This window comes from Patagioenas fasciata, chromosome 6 (genome assembly GCF_037038585.1).
Source record: "Patagioenas fasciata isolate bPatFas1 chromosome 6, bPatFas1.hap1, whole genome shotgun sequence".
In the NCBI taxonomy this organism is placed as follows: domain Eukaryota; kingdom Metazoa; phylum Chordata; class Aves; order Columbiformes; family Columbidae; genus Patagioenas; species Patagioenas fasciata.
This window is the reverse complement of record NC_092525.1, coordinates 11,856,681-11,875,288: the sequence shown is the minus strand read 5'-3', so window position 1 is coordinate 11,875,288 and position 18,608 is coordinate 11,856,681. Positions and strand designations below refer to the sequence as shown.

At 62.9% G+C, this 18,608-nt stretch overlaps 1 protein-coding gene across 4 annotated transcripts; it reads right to left on the bottom strand.

Annotated features, from left to right (window-relative positions):
• Window positions 1-35: 35 nt before the first annotated feature.
• On the bottom strand, window positions 36-17,594 carry SLC6A9 (solute carrier family 6 member 9). Of its 4 annotated transcripts, none has more exons than XM_065842261.2 (14): window positions 17,435-17,594; window positions 14,897-15,037; window positions 6,262-6,418; window positions 5,979-6,110; window positions 4,607-4,859; window positions 4,399-4,531; window positions 3,918-4,052; window positions 3,733-3,836; window positions 3,417-3,654; window positions 3,194-3,328; window positions 2,797-2,896; window positions 2,429-2,529; window positions 2,061-2,231; window positions 36-1,850 (listed from the first exon to the last, which is right to left on the bottom strand). In XM_065842261.2, exons 2-14 carry the CDS (start codon window positions 14,924-14,926, stop codon window positions 1,638-1,640), a joined length of 1,902 nt encoding a protein of 633 aa, XP_065698333.2. In that variant the 5' UTR covers window positions 14,927-15,037; window positions 17,435-17,594; the 3' UTR covers window positions 36-1,637. The 4 variants fall into 4 exon arrangements, with proteins under 4 accessions (XP_065698333.2, XP_065698330.2, XP_071666038.1 ...); XM_065842258.2 differs by having other exon boundaries at window positions 17,442-17,594; XM_071809937.1 differs by lacking the exon at window positions 17,435-17,594 and adding an exon at window positions 17,177-17,298.
• Window positions 17,595-18,608: the final 1,014 nt, after the last annotated feature.

The window sequence follows — 18,608 nt, the reverse complement described above, 5'->3', positions numbered from 1 at the left end:
ATGGTCCCCAAAGAAGGGCACAGCAGGACACAGCCTCAGGAATATAAATCTCATTAAAATCTAGGATACTTTAGAACTCTACACCGGGAGACACTGGCACAGGCAGCGCTGCCCAGGGACGCGCGCATTATTGCTAACGATTAGAGGTGAAGAGTAGCGGCGTGACACGTGGGGCAGGGCACGGGCACCATGCAGGAACCTGCGCCCCTCGCCGCGGCACGGCGGAGGGCTCGGGATGGGGCCGGGGGAGCTGGAACGTCCTGCTGGGGCTCAGCGCCCACCACCTGCCACTGCCATGCCAAGCCGCGCTTTGTCCCTGTGCCAGCCTCGGGGCTGTGCATGGGGAGCACAGGGCTCTGGCTGGGAGGGGAGCAGCAGGGTGGGAAAGGTCCCACCCCAGGTACCCCAAAGAGATAGCTCCAAGCCCTTTGGCTGGAGCTGGAAGACAGATTTAAAAACCACCCAGCCTTGCCAGTGCATCTTGCTCCGCTAATACTGGTTGGGGACTGAGTGTCCCTGGATGGCTCGGAGCGAGCGGGCTGGCACAGCCCTCCATGTCTCCACTGGTTCCTCTCGCTAGCAGCAGCTGGCGGGGGCCAGTCCATCCTGCTCCCCCTTAGCACCATGGAACGTCCCCCCTGCCTGTGCCAGGGCTGCTAGGGAGAGCTGGACCCCGGCCCTGCCCCATCACCCCTCAGCCAGGCTTAAGTGCTCCCCGGCCTCCTGCCCCACCGTAGGGCCCGCAGCAGTGCCAGGCTGTGCCCAGCTTTGCAGGCAGTGCCTGGTCACCCAGGTGGGTACCCACAGCCCCCAAACGGGGCCGCAGAGTGCTGTGGGGTGGCGGGGTGCATGGGGAGGGGGGGATACCAGCTTGCTGCCTGCACAGCCCTGGGGTACGGTGCATATGTGCGTGCCCACGTGTGCTGCGTGCATGTCCATACTGTGTCTGAGAGGGACATGCACACATGCACGTGTGCTCTAAGTGCTTGTGTCTTGTGCCGTGAGATCCCACTGCCCGTGCAAGCAGCGTGTTTGCCCCTATCCCCCTGTCCGGGCCCAGTGCCTGGCACTGTACCTGTCCATGGCCACCCGTGGGACCCTGCAGGCTCTGAGCCACAGCAGGTGCCTACCTGGGCCAAGGGTCCCTACAGTGCCAACCCTCGACATGACAGCCCTGTGCGCATACAGCTCAGGGTAGCCACGGGCAGCCCCTGCGAGCCCCAGCCTTGGTCCCACCCCACGCTATCCCCATGGATAGGCCAAGAGGGTGCCCCACGGCAGGGCAGGCTGCCTGGCTACAGGGGGGCTGGGAGCCGGGGAGCATCCCACTCCCCCCCATCCTGTGCATCCCTTTGGGGCAGGGCCCCTGCAAAGTGCCTCTGGCTCCTGCCCTCCCAGGGCTGTGCCCCCTCCTCTCTTGTCCCAGCGTCTCGCACAAAGGTTACCGTAAACACAAGGGTTAACGAACGCCACGGGGGAAGGGGGAGTGGTTAACCGACGAGGAGGTGGGGGTCTCGGGGACTGGCGCTGAGAGCCCCCCGCAGTCCGGTGTGGCCGGGAGCCAGGCTCCGCCAGCGGAAGGTGCAAAAGTGTCACCGCGCGGGAGGGGTTAGAGGGGGTGCAGGGATGGCGGGGGGTCACAGTCTGGAGTCCTGGCTGTGGGCTGAGCCATTGCTGCCCTGCACAGAGGAGGCAGCCGCCACCTCGCTCCGGCTCTTCTCCGGCTGCAGAGGCTGCACCTCCAGGTGGGACTCGGTGGAGGGGCTGCATGCTGGGGCGTAGCGCCCGCTGCGGTGCTCTGCCAGTGCCGGGCCCCAGTCCTTGCTTGCCTTGGTAGCATTTTTCAAGCGCTAGAGAGGGAGAAGATGGGGACAGGGTTAGCACCTGCCATGCTCCCCTGCCTCAGACTCCCCCAGGGGTGCCGAGAGATGGGGTGCCTCATGGATGCTGTCTGCACGCAGCTGCTGCAGGGTACCCACAACTCCAGTGGGGTGGGGGACAGCCTTGTGGGTAGCCCCAGGTGGGACACGGACAAGGGGGTCTGGCCCGTGGCTACTCACCTCCAGCAGCGTGTCTCCCTCGGAGCGGCACACTTTGTAGATGGCGTAGATGGGGATGCAGATGACTGAGGAAAGCGCCATGAGGAAGCCGATGCTGATGGCCCAGGTGGGATAGACGTAGTCATTGTAGGAGATGGGCTTGTACTGGATGACTGTGAAGACCAGGATGAACTGGGAAGGGACAGACAGGATCAACCAGTGGGGAGCAGCCAGCCTGCTCTGTGCCTCCCCCAACTGCCCCGCTCTGCTCATCCCTGCTGCTCCCCTGCAGCCCAGCACCCCCTTCCCAATGGTGGGCAAGTGGGGGCCCAGGTGAGCGCCCGTCCCCCTCCTGCTACGGCCCCATGCCCCATGGTGGCAATGCTCACAAAAATGATGGCAGGTGAGATGAAGCGCCAGCAGATCTGGAAGAAGAGCGGAGGTGGGAAGCCGAGCATCATCTCAATGTCCTTGAAGTAGTTGTGGTGCCCTGTGGGGATATGTGGCCATCAGTCCCAGTGGGACCCCCAGCTCCCTGTCACCCCTGACCAGCATCAGCTCCAGACCCTGGTTGGTGGGACCCACCAGGCTGCTCAGGTCATGGCTGCCCTCATTGGCCAATGGCCTTGCATGCCTCAGCCAGTCAGCACACAGGAAACCGCTGATTGGACAGAAGTTAGCATATGTCCCCTCCCATTCCCTACTGGTTGGCTGGGGCAGCCCTGCTGGCTGATTGGCTGTACGTGGTTGCACCTACCATAGATGTACATGATGGCCACGCACATGATGCAGGAGATGACAACCAGGGAGAAGCTGGCAGCATAGTTATCCATGAGCAGGAGCCAGTAGATGCCCGCCTGCAAGAGGGACCCATTGGCACAGCTGCCCTGGTGGTAACACCACCGCCAGCAGGGCAACGGCACAACAACACACAGCCTAGATACCGCCCTGGTTGGCATGGCAACGCCTGATGCCAGGGTTGGCATGGCGACACTTAGTCTGGATACCATCCCCACTGTTGGCATGGCAACACCAAGCCTTGGGTACCACCACCACCACCAGGCCAGTCGTGGCAACAATGCGGACGCGGCTGATAGTGTGGCAAGGACACCATGGCAACAACACCCTTTCACCATAGTCCCATGGTCACCTACCTGTGTGGTGAGTGGGACGCCCAGCAGGAAGCCCACCACGGCCACTCCCAGTGTCACAAAGGTCTTCTTGCGGATGATCCACTCATTGCCCACCTCGTCCACAATGGCCGTGACCAGTGTCTCCAGCAGGCAGAACTGTGTGTGGGGCAGAGGGGGTAGCATGTCACTACCTTGGCCCCACTCTGCCACCCCACCTCACCACAGTGGCCCCACTGTGACCTACCTGTGTGCCCAGCCCCAGGAGGATGAGCATGAAGAAGAAGAGGATGGACCAGAGGGGCGAGATGGGAAGCAGGGTGAGGGCTTCGGGGTAGGCAACAAAGGCTAGGCCAGGTCCGTGGTCAGCCACCTTGGAGACATCAACGCCCAGGTGGTTGGCCATGAAGCCCAGGATGGAGAAGATGACGAAGCCAGCATAGACGCTGGTGGCGCAGTTGGTGATGCTGATGATGATGCTATCCCTGTGGGAAGAGGGGTCAGGGCCAGCAGCATGGCTGGGGGGCTACAGGGGGACTGGGGGGCCATGGCCAGGCACTTACCGGTAGCAGTTGTTGTGGAATTTGTTGTACGAGGCCATGGTGATGAGCCCGCCCCAGGCACAGCCCAGCGAGTAGAAGATCTGTGAGGCCGCATCACCCCACACCTGCAGTGGTGGGGTGGTCAGCTCCATGTGCCCCCAGCCCTGTTGTCGCCCTGCCACCCAGCACCCCTCATCCCCACTCACCTTGGCATTGAGGATCTTGTCCCACTGGGGTGTCAGGTAGTACATGATGCCAGTGAGGGCCCCCTCCAGTGTGATTCCACGCACAAAGAGGATGGTGAGCACCACATAGGGGAAGGTGGCTGTGAAGTACACCACCTGTGGGGAGGCACCTCGGTGGGGTGGGGCTGGATGAGGGGTGTGGCCTAGGGCAGGGGTGGGGCTATGGACTGGGGGAGGCGCTACAGGCAAGGGGCATGGTTACGGTCCAGTGGAGCAACGGACCAGTAGGAGAGGGTATGGTCCAGGGGGAGGGGCTACAGCCAGGGAAGGAGGGGCCATGGCCACATGGGAGGAGTTGTGCCCATAAGGGGTGTGACCAGGTTGAAAGGGGTGTGGCCTTTCCTAGAGTGGGAGGAGCATGCACAGAGCACTGAGACCGTGCCTAAAACGGGTGGGGCTGTGCCTAAAACGGGTGGGGCCCAGAGGGGGAACCCACTGGTACCTTCCCCGAGGACTTGACACCTTTGATGAGGCAGAGGAAGACGACGACCCAGGAGACGCCGAGGCAGCCCAGGAGGGGCAGCCGCACCTCACCCAGGTTCCCAATGTCATCAGACAGGTCCAGCACGAACCTCCTGTGTGGGGGACAGCTGGTGTCAGCAGGGCCCTGCCACCACCACCTCCCTGTCCACTGTCCCTGTCCCCAGTACCTCCAGTACTCCTCGCTGGGGCTGGTGCGCTTCTGGGTGGTGTTGAAGAGGCGGGTGAGGTTGAGGGCAGCGCGGCTGGAGAGGTTCCCGTCCAGCACCCCCACGCAGTCAGGTGTGTTCCAGGGGTTGCTGCAGTATGTCCAGGGCAGCACAGGCGTCATGGACACAAAGAAGTAGTAGAAGGCAATACAGATCACCACGTTGTAGTAGATCCCGATGTATGTGGACACCACCATCATCCCGTAGCCCACGCCTGGGAACAGCACCGGGGAGGGGTGAGCGGCATGGTGCAGCACGGCGCGCAGCACAGGGGTTGTGGGGGCGCAGGCAGCATGTGGCACTGTCGGCAGCCTTGCAGCCACGCTGCTGCTCAGGGCTCGGCTGTAGCACTTGGGCGGGGAGCATCGCACAGCTCAGCCCACCGCTGTGCATGGGGTCCTCTACCTTTGAGGAAGCCCTGTGGTGCTGAGGGTCCTGTGGGATGCATGGCAACCCACACAGGGTGCATGGCCTGCAAGGCTGTAGGCAAACCCTTGGGGTCTGGAGACCTCCTTGGAGAACCACTGGGTGGGGCTCTCTCCTTGCATGGCCACAGTGACTTTAGGGCTGAAGCTACCTGGTGACAGGTGACAGACAACACAAGTATGGGGACATGCACCTAGGCTGAACACACCACAGTGCAGAGCACGTAGGAGAGTGTGCATGGGCTGCTCACGCTCAGACTAATGGGGGCACGTCACCTGGCAGGCAGCGTGCAGGTGTGTGTTGGGCAGCCGGCAGCATGGGAGCACACCGATGTGCCAGGAGGTGCACCCAGAGAGGGACCCAGCCATGGCAGGGCAAGCTCTGAGCGCAGCCAGCACCCATGCACACAGGCACAGCACCCACTGCCTGTGGTGCAGGGAGCAGACCACGAGATCATGTCCACAGCCAGCGGGGACACCCGCGGTGTGTTCAGGGGACTTCTGCAATAGTGATGCGCTGGCCACATGTGTGGCATGTGCAGGGACATGTGTGTAATGCCTGCAGTGGATGCCAGTGCAGGGCTGGGGTACGCACAGATGAGTTGTGTGTGCGGGGACGTGTGTAACATGCACAGGGGAGGCTGGGCGGGCGGTGTGCACAGAGCAGCGCGGCACTGGGTGGGTGTGTGCCCAGGGGACCTGTGCAATGCAGGCAGTGATGTGTGTGCAAGGCGTACGTGTGCAAGGTGTGCGGGGCTGTGCGAGACACAGGTGCCTGTGCGGGGCCATGCGACATGCCAGGGGTGTGTGTGCAGGGGACACACAGGGTGTGTGGGGGCCAGACCATGTGGCTGTGCCAGCAGGCACCCAGTGCCAGTGTGTGCTGGTGGGGATGGGCAGCCCCTTACCTTTGAACATGGGGCTGACCCTCCAGACGCCGAGACAGCCCTGGCTGGCAAACTGCCCAAAGGAGAGTTCCATGAAGAAGAGGGGGATGCCACAAAACACCAGCATGATGAAGTAGGGGAACATGAAAGCACCTGGTGGGCAGGAACAAGAGGGTGAGAGTGGGCAATGACCCCCAGCACGGCTGTGCCCCCCGCACCTGGCATGTGGGGCCAACAAGCACTGGATGGGGCCAGGCACACACCCCCACCCCTGCCCAGGGACAGCTGGCCCCCTGACACCCACCTCCCCCATTGCGGTAGCAGAGGTATGGGAAGCGCCAGACGTTGCCCAGCCCCACGGCATAGCCCACGCTGGTCAGCACGAACTCGATCTGGTTGCCCCAGTTGCCACGCTTGACGCTCTTGTCCTGCTTGCCCCGCTCCCCGGGCACAGTGCCGTTCTGCAGAGAGATGCCACAGGGGGAGTCAACTGGGGAGCCCCCTGCCAGTCCCATCGGAGGGGCGACGGCTGCCGAACAGGGCAGAGTGGTCCCCCAGATCCTGCCCCATCCCTCCCCCATGCCAGCCCCCCACCCCACCATGCACAGGCAGTGCCAAGGAAGGGGGAGGGCAGAGCTGGCAGTCCCCCCCCGCGATGAATAGCTTTGCCTGGAGTCGGGCTGCAGCGAAGGAAGAGCCTGCAACTCATACAAAGCAGGTCCAGGCGTCGGAGCACAAAGGAGCCTCTGTTCCTGTGCCCCCCCTCCCCACAGCCAGCAAGAGAGAGGCCTCTCTGGGTGGTCACTGCCCATGGCTGGGGGAGAATGGTGGGACCCCTGGGGTGAAACAGGGCCCCCCCTCAATGGGGAGCAGGGTGCGGTGACTAGAGCAGGCTGGGTGTACCCCAGAAAAGGCATCCTGCCACAACCGGGGTCCTGCCGCCAGCTCAGTGCCCAGTGAGAGCACTGTGCTCGGTGCAGTGCAGGGGGAGTCCCGTGCAGGTGGGTCCCCTGGGGACAGCCCCAGCACCCAGCTGTCCCTCACCACAGGGAACCTGGTCGGGACTGGATGGGGACAAGAAAGGGTGCTTTGTGCAGGCTGCCACACAATGTGAGCTCACACCGGGGACGACAACAACAACAACGGGGACAGGCACCCGTCACCCCCGGCGGAGATGGCACCCATCACCCCATGGCCCTGTCCCAGCGCGGCCCCGGGCTCACACTAATGTCCTGCCTAGACACTGTCAAGCTCTGGCAAGTTGAGCTGAGGGCAGATGGCATTTTGGGGTGCTGTAGATGCCCCAAGCCCTCCCATCCCCACCCGAGGCCAAATGAGGGGTGCACGGGATGAGGGTGCTGGTCAGTCCACGGCCCCACAGCACATTCGACCCTGTGGGAGCAGCATGGAGTGCCAGCAGCCCTAGGAGGACACTGGAGCTCCATGGTCCCAGTTTCCCCACCACAGACACCCCTGTACCCATGCCCATGCATACTGCTCCCCCCCACGACACCCCCCTTACCACGTGTGCCCCCTGCGATGGCTGATGTGGGCAGTGAGGGGGCCACAAATGGGAGCCGTCGCTTCGGATCTGCTCACGCCGGCGGGGTGCGGGCAGCAGGCGCGGTGCACCTAACCGTATCATTCGATTAGGGCCGGCACAGCCGGGACGTGATGCCCGGCGACTCCAGCACCGCGCTGCCAAACAAAGCCATCTGCTGCAAGCGGGGCCCGCACGCGCCGGGGGCTGTGGGGGGGCTGCCAGGGCACACGGCTGGGGGAGAGGGGAGATGCAGGGATCGGTGGGTGCTTTGGGCAGGGTGACAGGGGCTATAGGGGTGATACACTGGTCATGCCCAGCCAGGGCACCAGTGTGCCCAGGCCAGACCCCATGGGTAAAGGCTCTGTCAGAAATGAGCTCACAGCAGCTCTGGGTGCTGGTAGAGTCCCCTCAAGGGAGGCTCTTATGGTGGGGTGCTGAAGGAGAACAGGGCTGAGGGGTTGCCAGGATGGGGGAGAACACTGGCACTGTCCCTGTGCTGGGGCACACTGCCCACTCAAGCAGGCTGATCTGATCGGGAAGTCTCTGATTAAGCTGCTCACACTAACGAGGCTCCTTAATGAGCAGAACGGTCAGCAGGAGGGGGGCAGCGCTCCAGCCTCCTTGGCAAAGGGTCTTGTTGGGGAACAACACTGCATAGGCCTGGCTCAGCCTGGAGCCCCAGTGCCCAAAGGAGACCTCATCCCTGTCCCAAAGCCACCCCTCTGCTCAGGTGCCCCCAGCATGGCTTCACCCCAGTGCCCGATGGGGCACCACAGCTTTGAGCCACCTGGCACCAGTGCAACGAGAGCACCAGGCCTCTGCTGCCCCCCCTGCGCTTCCCTGCAGCACAGGGCTTCGACACATTTGTCCCCAGCAAGGGGGCAGCCACATGTGTGCCCATGCGTGCACAAGCATGCACACGTGCACGCACGGTCGCATGCTCACCCATCGGCTTGCTACCATCCCCCCTCTCCCCAAATCTGGGAAGGTTGTCCCGTCCTTTACACTCATTAACCACCCTCCCAACCCCACATGGTAAAAAAAGCAGGGGACACAGAGAACCCAGGCGTCCAGGAAGATGAAACCCACACCCCTGCCCGCTGTGGTGCTGGGGCAGAGCTGGGCTGCAAAGGGGAAACTGCACCCCAGCAAGGATGCAGCCCCTGTATGAGGGGGGGTCCTGCTCCCACACCCTAAATTTTACATGCATGTGCTCTCAGTCAGCTCCAAAGATGCCTGGCTTGGGTGAAAACATTGTGGAGGGGAGGAAGAATGCCCTGGGCACCCCAAATGTCCCAGAAGGGGGACAATCGGGGCACCCGAGGCATCCTTCCTCCCCCTTCCCCAGCTCGGCAGAACAGGCATCATCCATCACACCGCCTGGCACCAGAGTCTTTTTCATGCTAAGCAGCATTGCCTTGCACAATGACAGCTTGGCTGGGGTGCCCGGATGCCCCCCACTTCCTGAAGGGGCCCTGATTTATGGCTGGGAAGCTCATGGCAGTGGCGGGGTCGATGCTGGCAGGGGATGTCCCCATGGGAGGCATCTCCAACATGGTCACCACCCCGTTTTTCCCCACTCAGACTACCCCATGGAGGTATTTCAGCCTACCAGAAGCTCTCCATAGGACAACAGCTTTATACAGCCCCCCTGAGCCAGTGAGGGACCCCCAATTCCTTCCCCAGCCTCCTAACAGGGTGTCAGGACTGCTCCTGCAACACAAATGCAAGGTACCAGTCAGCCCCTGATGTCATCAGCCTGATGTCATTGCTCTTCACCATGGTGATGCAGTCATGGCTGGGCAAGGCAGGGGCTGCCAGAAGGTATAAACAGATGCTAATTACATCATTTGCCAAAATAACTTCCTGAGGCAGGGGGACCCCAGCCTGGGGTGGGTGTCCCTGGGCATGGAGGGATGGGGTGACCTGGAGAGCAGTCCCTAGGGATGGGGTGACTTTGAGAGGGGTGTCCCAGGTGTCTCCACTGTCCCATCACAGCTCCTAGGTGCTGAAGTGGGGGGTTCCCCATAATCAGCTCCCACATTCCCTGCCCCTGGCACTTGGAGTGCTGAACCCAGAAGTGCCAGCCCCACGCCAGAAGCTGCCTTGCCCTGCCAGCCTACCCATGCTGGCTCTGCCAGCCCCACTGGCACGTCCCATCCATCCCTGCCTCTCTCGGTGGTGCCCAGCCCCGTGTGTGCCACTGACTCAGTGCAGCAGAGGCAAAGGGCACAGGCACACAGCACAGTGCGGGTGGTGGCAGCATCAGCCATGGGTGCCATTATGGGCACAGGCCAGGGGGCACTCCCAGGGCCAGGTGGATGCAGTGCTGAGGGGTATCGCTAAATCTCAGGACTCCTTACACAGTTCTGATCACGCCCTGAGCACGCTCTGCCACCCACCCGCAGCAGCACCAGCCCAGCCCAAGGTGCTACGTGGATCTGGGGCAAGCTTCAATGTTCCTTGCTGATAGCCATGAAATGGGGTGGAGGAAGGTAAAAAAATGAGAGGATATACACCAGACTCTGCCCCTGCAGTAATGAGCAAGGCAAAGGTGTGCTGTGTACCCCTCCTGCAATTAGTAGGTTCCAGAGTTAACAAACAACCGTCAGACAAGCTCTTCTCACTCCCAACACAACTGAGGCTATGGAGGGTCTTGGTGCCATGCTGTGCCCTCCCTCCCACAGGGCACCCCACATCCCTGGCTGTGGGTCTTGGGGCTGCGTCCTCAGCATCCCACAGCATAGAGCTGCAACTGTGCCTCAGTCCCGCAGAGCCATCGCCCCAGAGCTGGCACAAAGGGACTTGGAGAGCCACGGCAGTGGGGGGACGGCACTGGTACGGCTGCCATCCAGCCCGGCCCCCTGCTCTGCCCCCCCCAACCCCGCTCTCACCTCCCCACTGACCTGCCGAGGGGGCTGGGGGGGGCCCAGCTGCCTGTGGCTGCCATCCGGGGGGCCAGACTGGTCGGCTCGGCTAATCCCCAGCTTCATTGGCACCTTGAGCTCCGGCGCAGCAGCCACACGCCCGCCTCCCCCCGCCTGCTGCCTCTGGTGCTTGGCACCACTTCCCGCTTGCCTCCCGGCCAGGCTCAGCCCCTCACCGCCCGCCCTGCTGTGGCACAAGTGTCCCACCACGCCACCCACCCCCGTGCCATCCCTGCCTGCCTCATGCCACAGGGACCCCCGTGCCTCAGTTTCCCCACAACAAGCCATGCCCTCATGAGACAGGTGCATCAGGCGCAGGCAGGGCAGGCTGTGCAGCGGGCTGAGCCCCATCCTGCTTAATGAGGCCTCATTAGCTGGGTCCAGCTGCTCAAAGCTCTGCACGCTCCGGTGGGCAGCACTGCCCTCCCCACGGGCACTGCTGCCCGTCTGGCTGGGGCAGGGGACCTGTATTTGGAGCATGGCAGAGAGCCCTGTCCCTCAGTGCCCCCCATTCACATACCCCAATGCCCACAGCCCCACACACGCATTCCTGCCCCTATGCCCATCCACCCACATAGCCGTCTGGCCCCACATGCCCAACCCCAACCCAGGGCACTCAAGGGCTGAAGGGACTTGGCATGGCCCTGCTGGGGGATGGGGGTGCAGGGACAAGCCTGGCATATCCCCAGCTTGGTGCCATGCTACTTCACTCTGATGTCATACCACTGGTGACATCATGAGGTCTCTATGGAAACCCTCGCAAGGTCACTGCCCTGCAGGGGACCATCTGGCTAACAGGAGGGCTGTGTCATGACCCCCATGCTGTCCGGCCACCCTACAGCCTTCCCACTCAACCCCTTGCCAGTGTGGGGTGGGACCCTGGTGGGGTGCTGTATCCCGTAGGAAGGTGGGCACAGGGTGCTCCTCAGCCAGCCTTGGGGTGTCCCAGCTGCTCTCAGCCCTGCGCCCTGGCTGGGGAGCGCAGCCAAGGCGCCAGCGAGGCGTGATGGCACACCGAGGGTGGGGGGGACAGGCCGGCGCTTTCGGGCAACCATCTGGGGTCCGGGCAGCAGCGGCCGTGGGCGCACACGTGAACATCACACGTGTGCGGGGCGGGCGTTCAGCCCCCCACGTGCCAGCATCCAGTGCTTGTCCCCATCCCCTCCTGCATCAGTCACCTGACAGTTCGGGATGTGACCCATTCATGAGACGGCAGCACCCAACTCTGGCCCCCAGGATGCATGCAAACCCAGAACCACCCCACACTGGCAGCTACAGTGAGCCTAGCCCTCCCAATTCAATCTCCAGCCCTGCCTCACATGTAGCCATGTGTCCTCCATACCCCAAGAGCCCACAAGATGCCCACATGAGCACCTCTTCCTGCCCCAGTTCAGCTGCACCACCTTGGCTGAACCATCCGCGTGTTATCATCAAACACCCCGCCCTGGGCACGCTGCTCCCCACGTGCCCCAGCAGCCTGGGCATGGACCTGCCGCCCCACCCCAGGGATGTTGGGCCCTGTGCCAGCCCATGGGAGCACAGTCCTGCTCTCCTGGCAGCCTGGCCGGCAGGCAGAGGGGACCGCCAGCCCCACAGGGACATGCTGCTGGAAACGAAGGGGCCCCAGCGGGACTCTGACCTCCCCTGGCACCCCATTCTCTAGCCCAGCCGGCTGGCAGTGCTGGGGCCACACCAGTGAGGCAAGGGTGCTGGACACATTTGGGGTGGCTGTGGGTCTCCTAGTACCCATCACCCCATCCCCAAGCAGGGCTGCAGAGACGATGCCCACAGACCTGCTCCAATGCCACCATCCCCTTGTCGGGCTCTTCCCGCCGGGGCTGCCTTTCTCTGGCCCCAGTCTCCCAGGGCAGACATGATTCTCCTGGGGCGTTCAGGCAGAATAATCCCCCGCCAGCCCCCCCATTGCTGCCCCTTGGTATTCCGGGAAGGGCTCCTGCAGCCAAGAGTCACTTCCGCAGCTCTGCTGGCCCCCATGCCCGCGGCCACTGGCCGGCGGCACCACACTGCTGGGGGTGTCTGGGACAGGCAGGGCCCCCAGCCCTTAATCCCTGACAGCATGGTGGGAGTGGTGCCCCTGTGTCTGCCTAGGGTGGGCTGAGGCAATGATAGAAGCCCAGCTGAGCTGGGCACCCGGCTGTGGCCAAAAGCTGCCCGGTTGTGCCAGACAAGGCAGCTCCAGGAGTCAGGAGCCGCTGGCACTGCTGGAGCCCAAACAAAGTGCCCTGAAGAGGACAAAACAAAATGTTCTTAAAAGCAAAGGGAGGGAGAGGCTGTCAGACCCTCCCTGCTCCCGTGTGGCCCCACAGGGAGCGCCTGCCTGGCCGCAGAGGGACTGATCCAGCTCCTGGAGCTGGCCTGAACCCTGCTGGGCATCCACTGGGTTTTGGTGGAATGGGAGGGTGCCCTGTTCGCTCTCCTGCCTGCGGCTTTGAAGCAAGTATGCAGAGCTTCCCAGGTGCATCCACAAAATGCAGAGGCTGCAAAAGCAGGACACGACACTCTCATCACATCATCACTGAGGCACAGCTTCACGTCACCCAGCTGCTGCCTCTGTCACCCCTGTCTCTCTTCAAGCAGGACACAGAAGGCACTCCAAGCCCCACCGTAAACAAGCCCAGCCCCAGAGGCTGCACACACACCCCTGGGCAGCAGCTGTGCCATGGGAGGTCAGTGGGACTGGGAGCTCTGGCAGCAGGAGCTGCACCTGCAGTCAGGGATGAGAGGGCAGGTAGGAACAAGAGGGCAGGTAGGGACTGTGCTTTATCAGGTAACCGGCAGGGCACTGGCAGCAGTCCAAGGAGATGAACTCCCTTCCCCAGTGACCCAGGTAGCACAGCAGCCAACACCCATCCCGTCACAGCTCCTTTCGAGGCTCTTGCAACTGGTGTGGTGCAGGGATGTTCCAGGAGCCGGGATGCTCTCACGGGGACCTGCCTACCTCCTCACAGCCCTGCAGCAGTCCCCCAGCACCCCTCCATGCAGAGGTGTCCCTTTAACTCACAAACAGTGGAGCCACAGGCAGAGGGCTGCAAGCCAGGGCAACCCCCACAGTATGTGCCAGATCCTGCGGTCCCCCATCCATCCCCACCTCTCCACATACCCTGGCCCTAGGGTGGGCTGCTTAGGTACATCTGAGAAGCAAATTAAAGACTGATTTGGAACAGATGGGCACTCCCACACCTGTCTCCCTACCACAAGTGCCAGGCTTGGCCATCACACCGGTGTGACACCGGCTGCTCCAGCCAGGGCAGGGATGCAGCGGCAGCATGGATCCACAGCAAGAACCTTAGACATGCAGGGTAATATCACAGTGACAGACCACTGACTGAGCCCAGATACATCCCTGTTCCCAGCCAAGAGCTTCTCCTGGAGAAATCTGCCTTCCCATCCCACCAGCCACCCTGACCACGCCAGGCTGCCCGCTGTGGGCAGGACGGGCGCTGTGCTCCCCGCTGCAGGCACAACAAGCGGGGCCACGCTGGGACACGCAAGCGGAGGAGCCGCAAGCATGCTGGAAGTGCCTGCTGGAGCATGCCGCTCCCCTGGCTCTTGGCTTCCCAGGGAAGTCCTGGCTCCCTGCCCTCTGGCTGGAGCGTGCAGCTATTTCAGGAAGCCCCCCGGGAAGGGGAGGGCCCGGCGATTGTGTTGGTCCCGCGTTCAGCTCCCATCCATTGGGAAAAAGGGAAGAGCGGAGCCCAGCCCGGGCTCACCTACCCAGCACAGCACAGTCGCCCAACAAGGGAACCCAAGCTTGGGGCTCCCAAACCACTCACTGCAATGGCAGAGCTACCATAAGCACGGGGCCATCACAGCCCTCCAAAGAGGATGCACACTGAGTACATCCTGCGTCTACCCAGGGCACCCAAGTCGTCCCTGACACAGGCAAATGCAGGGCAGCATTCAGCGTCCTGCGACACACCACTTGTAAGGACAGAGGGTCGGGAACCCTACCTGTGCCTGGAAAAACCTGGCTCTGCCCACGCACCATCCCACCAGTCCAGTCCAGGAGAGCCCCACAGATGGAGGCTGAGGGGAAGCAACCACACACCATGTCCCTCTGGGGGCACCCAGCACAGAGAGGCGCCCACGCCCTTTGCTGAGAGCAGGTGGAAGAGATGCCTGGCTGGGGCTTTCTCATCTTTGCTGCCCACCCAGAGAACTGGGGCAAGCGATAAGGCCAGGCAAAGCGCCTGAGATGGGCGATAGCATCTCCAGGCACGGCAACACACCGCACCCAGGGAGCCCCACAGGCTCAGGGTGAGCGGCAGCCAGTGCCTGCCCCATGGTCACCGTGCTGCGAGAGCACGGGGGTGGCACAAGCCCGGACAGGGGTTCCAGGGTGACACCAAGCCCTACAGGAGCCCAGGTGTTCTGCTCCCTACACCGGGTGCTCTGGGTCCCCAGAGCAGTGACCCACACTAGCCCACTCCCCACGCCCCAGCACTTACCAGCAGCCCCTCACTGCACTTATCGGCCATCCCTGGAGGCTGGAGTATGGTGCTGGCTGCCCGCCGTGGGGTGCCTCGACTGCTCACTCTCTGTCACGCTGGTTGCACCACTGGTACGCTTCAATCCACTGTCAGAGCAAGCTGGGCAGGGGAAGAGAGACACGAAGAGAGATGTGACTGGTGGGGTGGGCACATCCCTGCTCCGAACCTCCCCCTTCTTCCAAGATGCAGGGAGCTGTGCCAGGCAGGTTGTTCCCCTGTACCTGCCCACAGGCACACAGCAGTGCGGCTGGCGAAAGATGCAAGACCTGGGGCTGAACGGACTGGCAGTGATGTCTCTTCCTGCTGGCTCCCACCCTCTCCAGAACCTCTGAACCTCCAGCACCCACTCAAGTGGCACCTCCCAGGTGTCCTCCAAGAAGCAGTTAAAGATTTACCCAGTGTGGAGAGATGACCTTGCAGACAGCTGGCTGCCACCTCCCAGCAGGTGGGTGTTGGGGGCTATGGGCAGGAGCCGGGGTCCTGTGAGCTCTTCCCCAGTGAGAGCTGGAGCCGAAATGGCTGCGGTACACGGCAGTGCCGGGACTGGCCACTGAGCAGAGCCAGCTCAGGGCTCAGCTGCCGCGCAGGACACAGATGGGAAACGATTGCCTTCTGCCCCGGTGCATCGCATGCACGTGCTGTGCAGGGGGGCTGAGCCACTGGGCTCTGCCAGGCGCCAGGTGCTGCTGGACAAGGCATGGGCAACCGCCTCTCCTGCCCTTACCCCTGCCCCAGCCTGGGGCTGCTGGAGTCCCCAGGGAAATACTGGGACCTCAACACACCAAGAGGGACAGTTGCTCTGGTGAAACACCAGTTTGCTTGTCTGTGTGACAGTGCCAATGTTTGCAAATCCTACACTAGCATTTGGTGTTCTTGCTGGCTGGGGAAGGACCCCCGACCCCCACCAAGGGTCCCGAAACACTTCCACCACCACCGCTGAGCACTCCAGGGTCCATCTCAGGCTGCCAGTGGTCTGGAGTGATTGGCAGAGGGGCATGAGGCTCTGAAGCCGTGGGGAGGAAGCATGGGTGGGTGATGGAGATAAAAAGCAGGAGGCTGGAGGACGCTGGACAAGCCCCCAGCCCCAGCAACAGCCTCTCCAGTGCAGGCAGGCTGCAACCAGCAGATACGACGTCCCACCGCCAAACTCCTCCCCAGGAGCAGCTGCATTTCTAAGGGGAACCGAGATGTCATTGCCACAAGCCTGGCTCCTTGCACTGCACAGAGACCTCTCAGAGGTGCAAGAGGTAGGGCTGGCACACAGACCTCCTCCCCACCACACACCTATTGCCAGTCAGACAAAAGCTGCCAGCCTGGTGGCCCTGCGTTCAGTGCAGGGACTCATCCTGTGCCCTGCAAGAGGAAAGCGCCTAAAGGGATGGGCCGCCCCTCCCTTCAAGGTCTGCCAGGCACTGATAAGGTTGCGTGCCTGCATCATGATGCTGGCTTCGTCTCCCAGCCTGCCAAGGAGCCGAGTGCCCAGCAAGGTGCAGGTGAGTGACAGTATGGATGCAGGGATGCCCGAGGCTGCAGCATCACCTGGGAGAGCCAGGTAGGTATGGGGATGCAACACATGGGTGCTACAGGGTGGCTCTCCCAGAGGCGCAGGATGCCACGACAGCTCAGAGGGCAGGGCAGCTTGTACCTAGATGGGATAGGTGGCATCGTGGAAGTGGGGACACCTGGGCACCCACGGGATCTCCCAGCTGGGGTGACACATCTCGGCAGGGGATGCAACCCATAGCACCCAGGGGAAGACCACGGATGCCTGGCCGCAGGATGGAGCTCCCCCATCCCCTCGCATCGGCTGGCAGTCTGCGACGCCGTTGCAGCCGCTGCCACCTGCGAAGCCATTTCGTCCGCCAGCATCCACCGTACCCGCCGCAGCCGGGGCTCCCCGGTACCCACGGGAGGCGGGCAGCGGGCTGGGCTGCCGCTGCCCTGCCCCCTCCCCCCGAGGTGGCTCCGGCCGCAAACCCGCGGTCAGCTCCCACCGCAACGCGCCCGGCACCCCCCGCCGCCGCCGCCCGGTGCAGCACGGCGGCGGGGGGGCCCAGTTACATCAGCCGCCACGTGGTGGCTGCTCCGCCGCCCCGCCCCGGTACATGCCGGTGGAAAATTACCGCCAGTCCCCCCGCCCCGGCATCGGGCCGGGCCGCCCCGGTCCCCGCCGCCCTCCCCGGGTGCAGCGGCGGGCGGTCGCGCTCTGCCCGCCGCGCCTCCGCGCTCCCTCGTTACCGCACCGCCGCGCCGGGAGAGCAACAGATGCGGGACCGCCCCGCATCCCGCTTCCGCCGCCGTCCTGGCGGGGGGGCACCTCCCGGTTGCCGTTGCCGGTGTCGTTTCTGGTGTCGCTCTCGATGGTCCCGTCCCCACCGCCCCGGAGCCCCTCGCCGCCCCCGTCCCCTCCCCGGTAGCACCCTCCCTCCCTCCCCGCCCCGGTCCTCCCGCGGCTGCCGGCCGGGCCGAGCACCCGGTGCCGGCGGAGGTGCGAACCTCTTACCGTGCCCATGCCGCCGCCTGGCCCCTCCCGCCGTGCTGGGTGGGCCCGCAAGGGCGCGGCGCCGCCCCGCCGTGCCCGGCCCGCTGCCGGTACCGGTGCCGGTGCTGTGCCAGGCCGGGAGCCGCCGCCGCCGGTGCTGCCGAGTTAATGAAAGTTTGGAGGTCGGTGGGGGCTGGTACCGCCTCTCGCCCCCGCCGCCGCGCTCCGCCCCCCGCGCCGCCACGCTCCCCAGCGCCCCGCTCCGGTACCCGCACCCGCACCGGGGTCTCGGGCACCGTCGGGCACTGCGGGGACTCGCAGGGTAAGAGAACGCAACCGGCACATGCGGGCACACGAGGTACACATGCACATGCGTGGGCACACGGCACACAGGACTCACATGGGCACGCTGCACACATGAGTGTGCACAGGCAGATGTGGGCACACACAGGCACACCCTCCACTTGGCAGACTTGGGCACACACATAACATACTTGGCACACATGGGCACTTGCAGCCCACAGGCATGAGGACACCCAGGGGCACGTTCAGGCTCGCACAGGCATATAGAACATGTGAACATATATGGGACATGCAGTCACACACAGGCTCGTACAGGCACATGTGCACTCACACACACGTTTTGACACACACAGAAACACCGCACACAGCATGCACATGCACAGATTCAGACCACCAGGGCACAGCACCATGACGAACCCGCGCAGAGGATTGCCTGCAGGCCCCGGCCGGGAAGAGTGAGGTTAGTGTGACTGTTGTACATGTGTGTGCATGTGTGTGGCTTTTGCACATGAGTGGGTGCACACGCACGCAGTTATATATCCATGCATGTGCATACTGCAGCAAGTGGGATTGCTGGCACACGTACACATGTGTGCATGCAAATCTGTACATTTTTACCTATGTATTTAGGTGTGTGTGTATGTTTGTGTACACATGTAAGTGTGCATGTCATTATCTATATGTATACACATGGATGTGGGCATCTACGTGTACGTACAAACCTCCATGCCTGTGTACGTCTGTGTACACATGCATGGGTAGATACATACACACGAACCTGAGTGTACACAAGTGTGGATGTATATACTGATACACACATACTCATAAATACATATGTGCTTGAGTGCATCCCCATACTCATGTGAGCACATGTGTGTGCTGCTA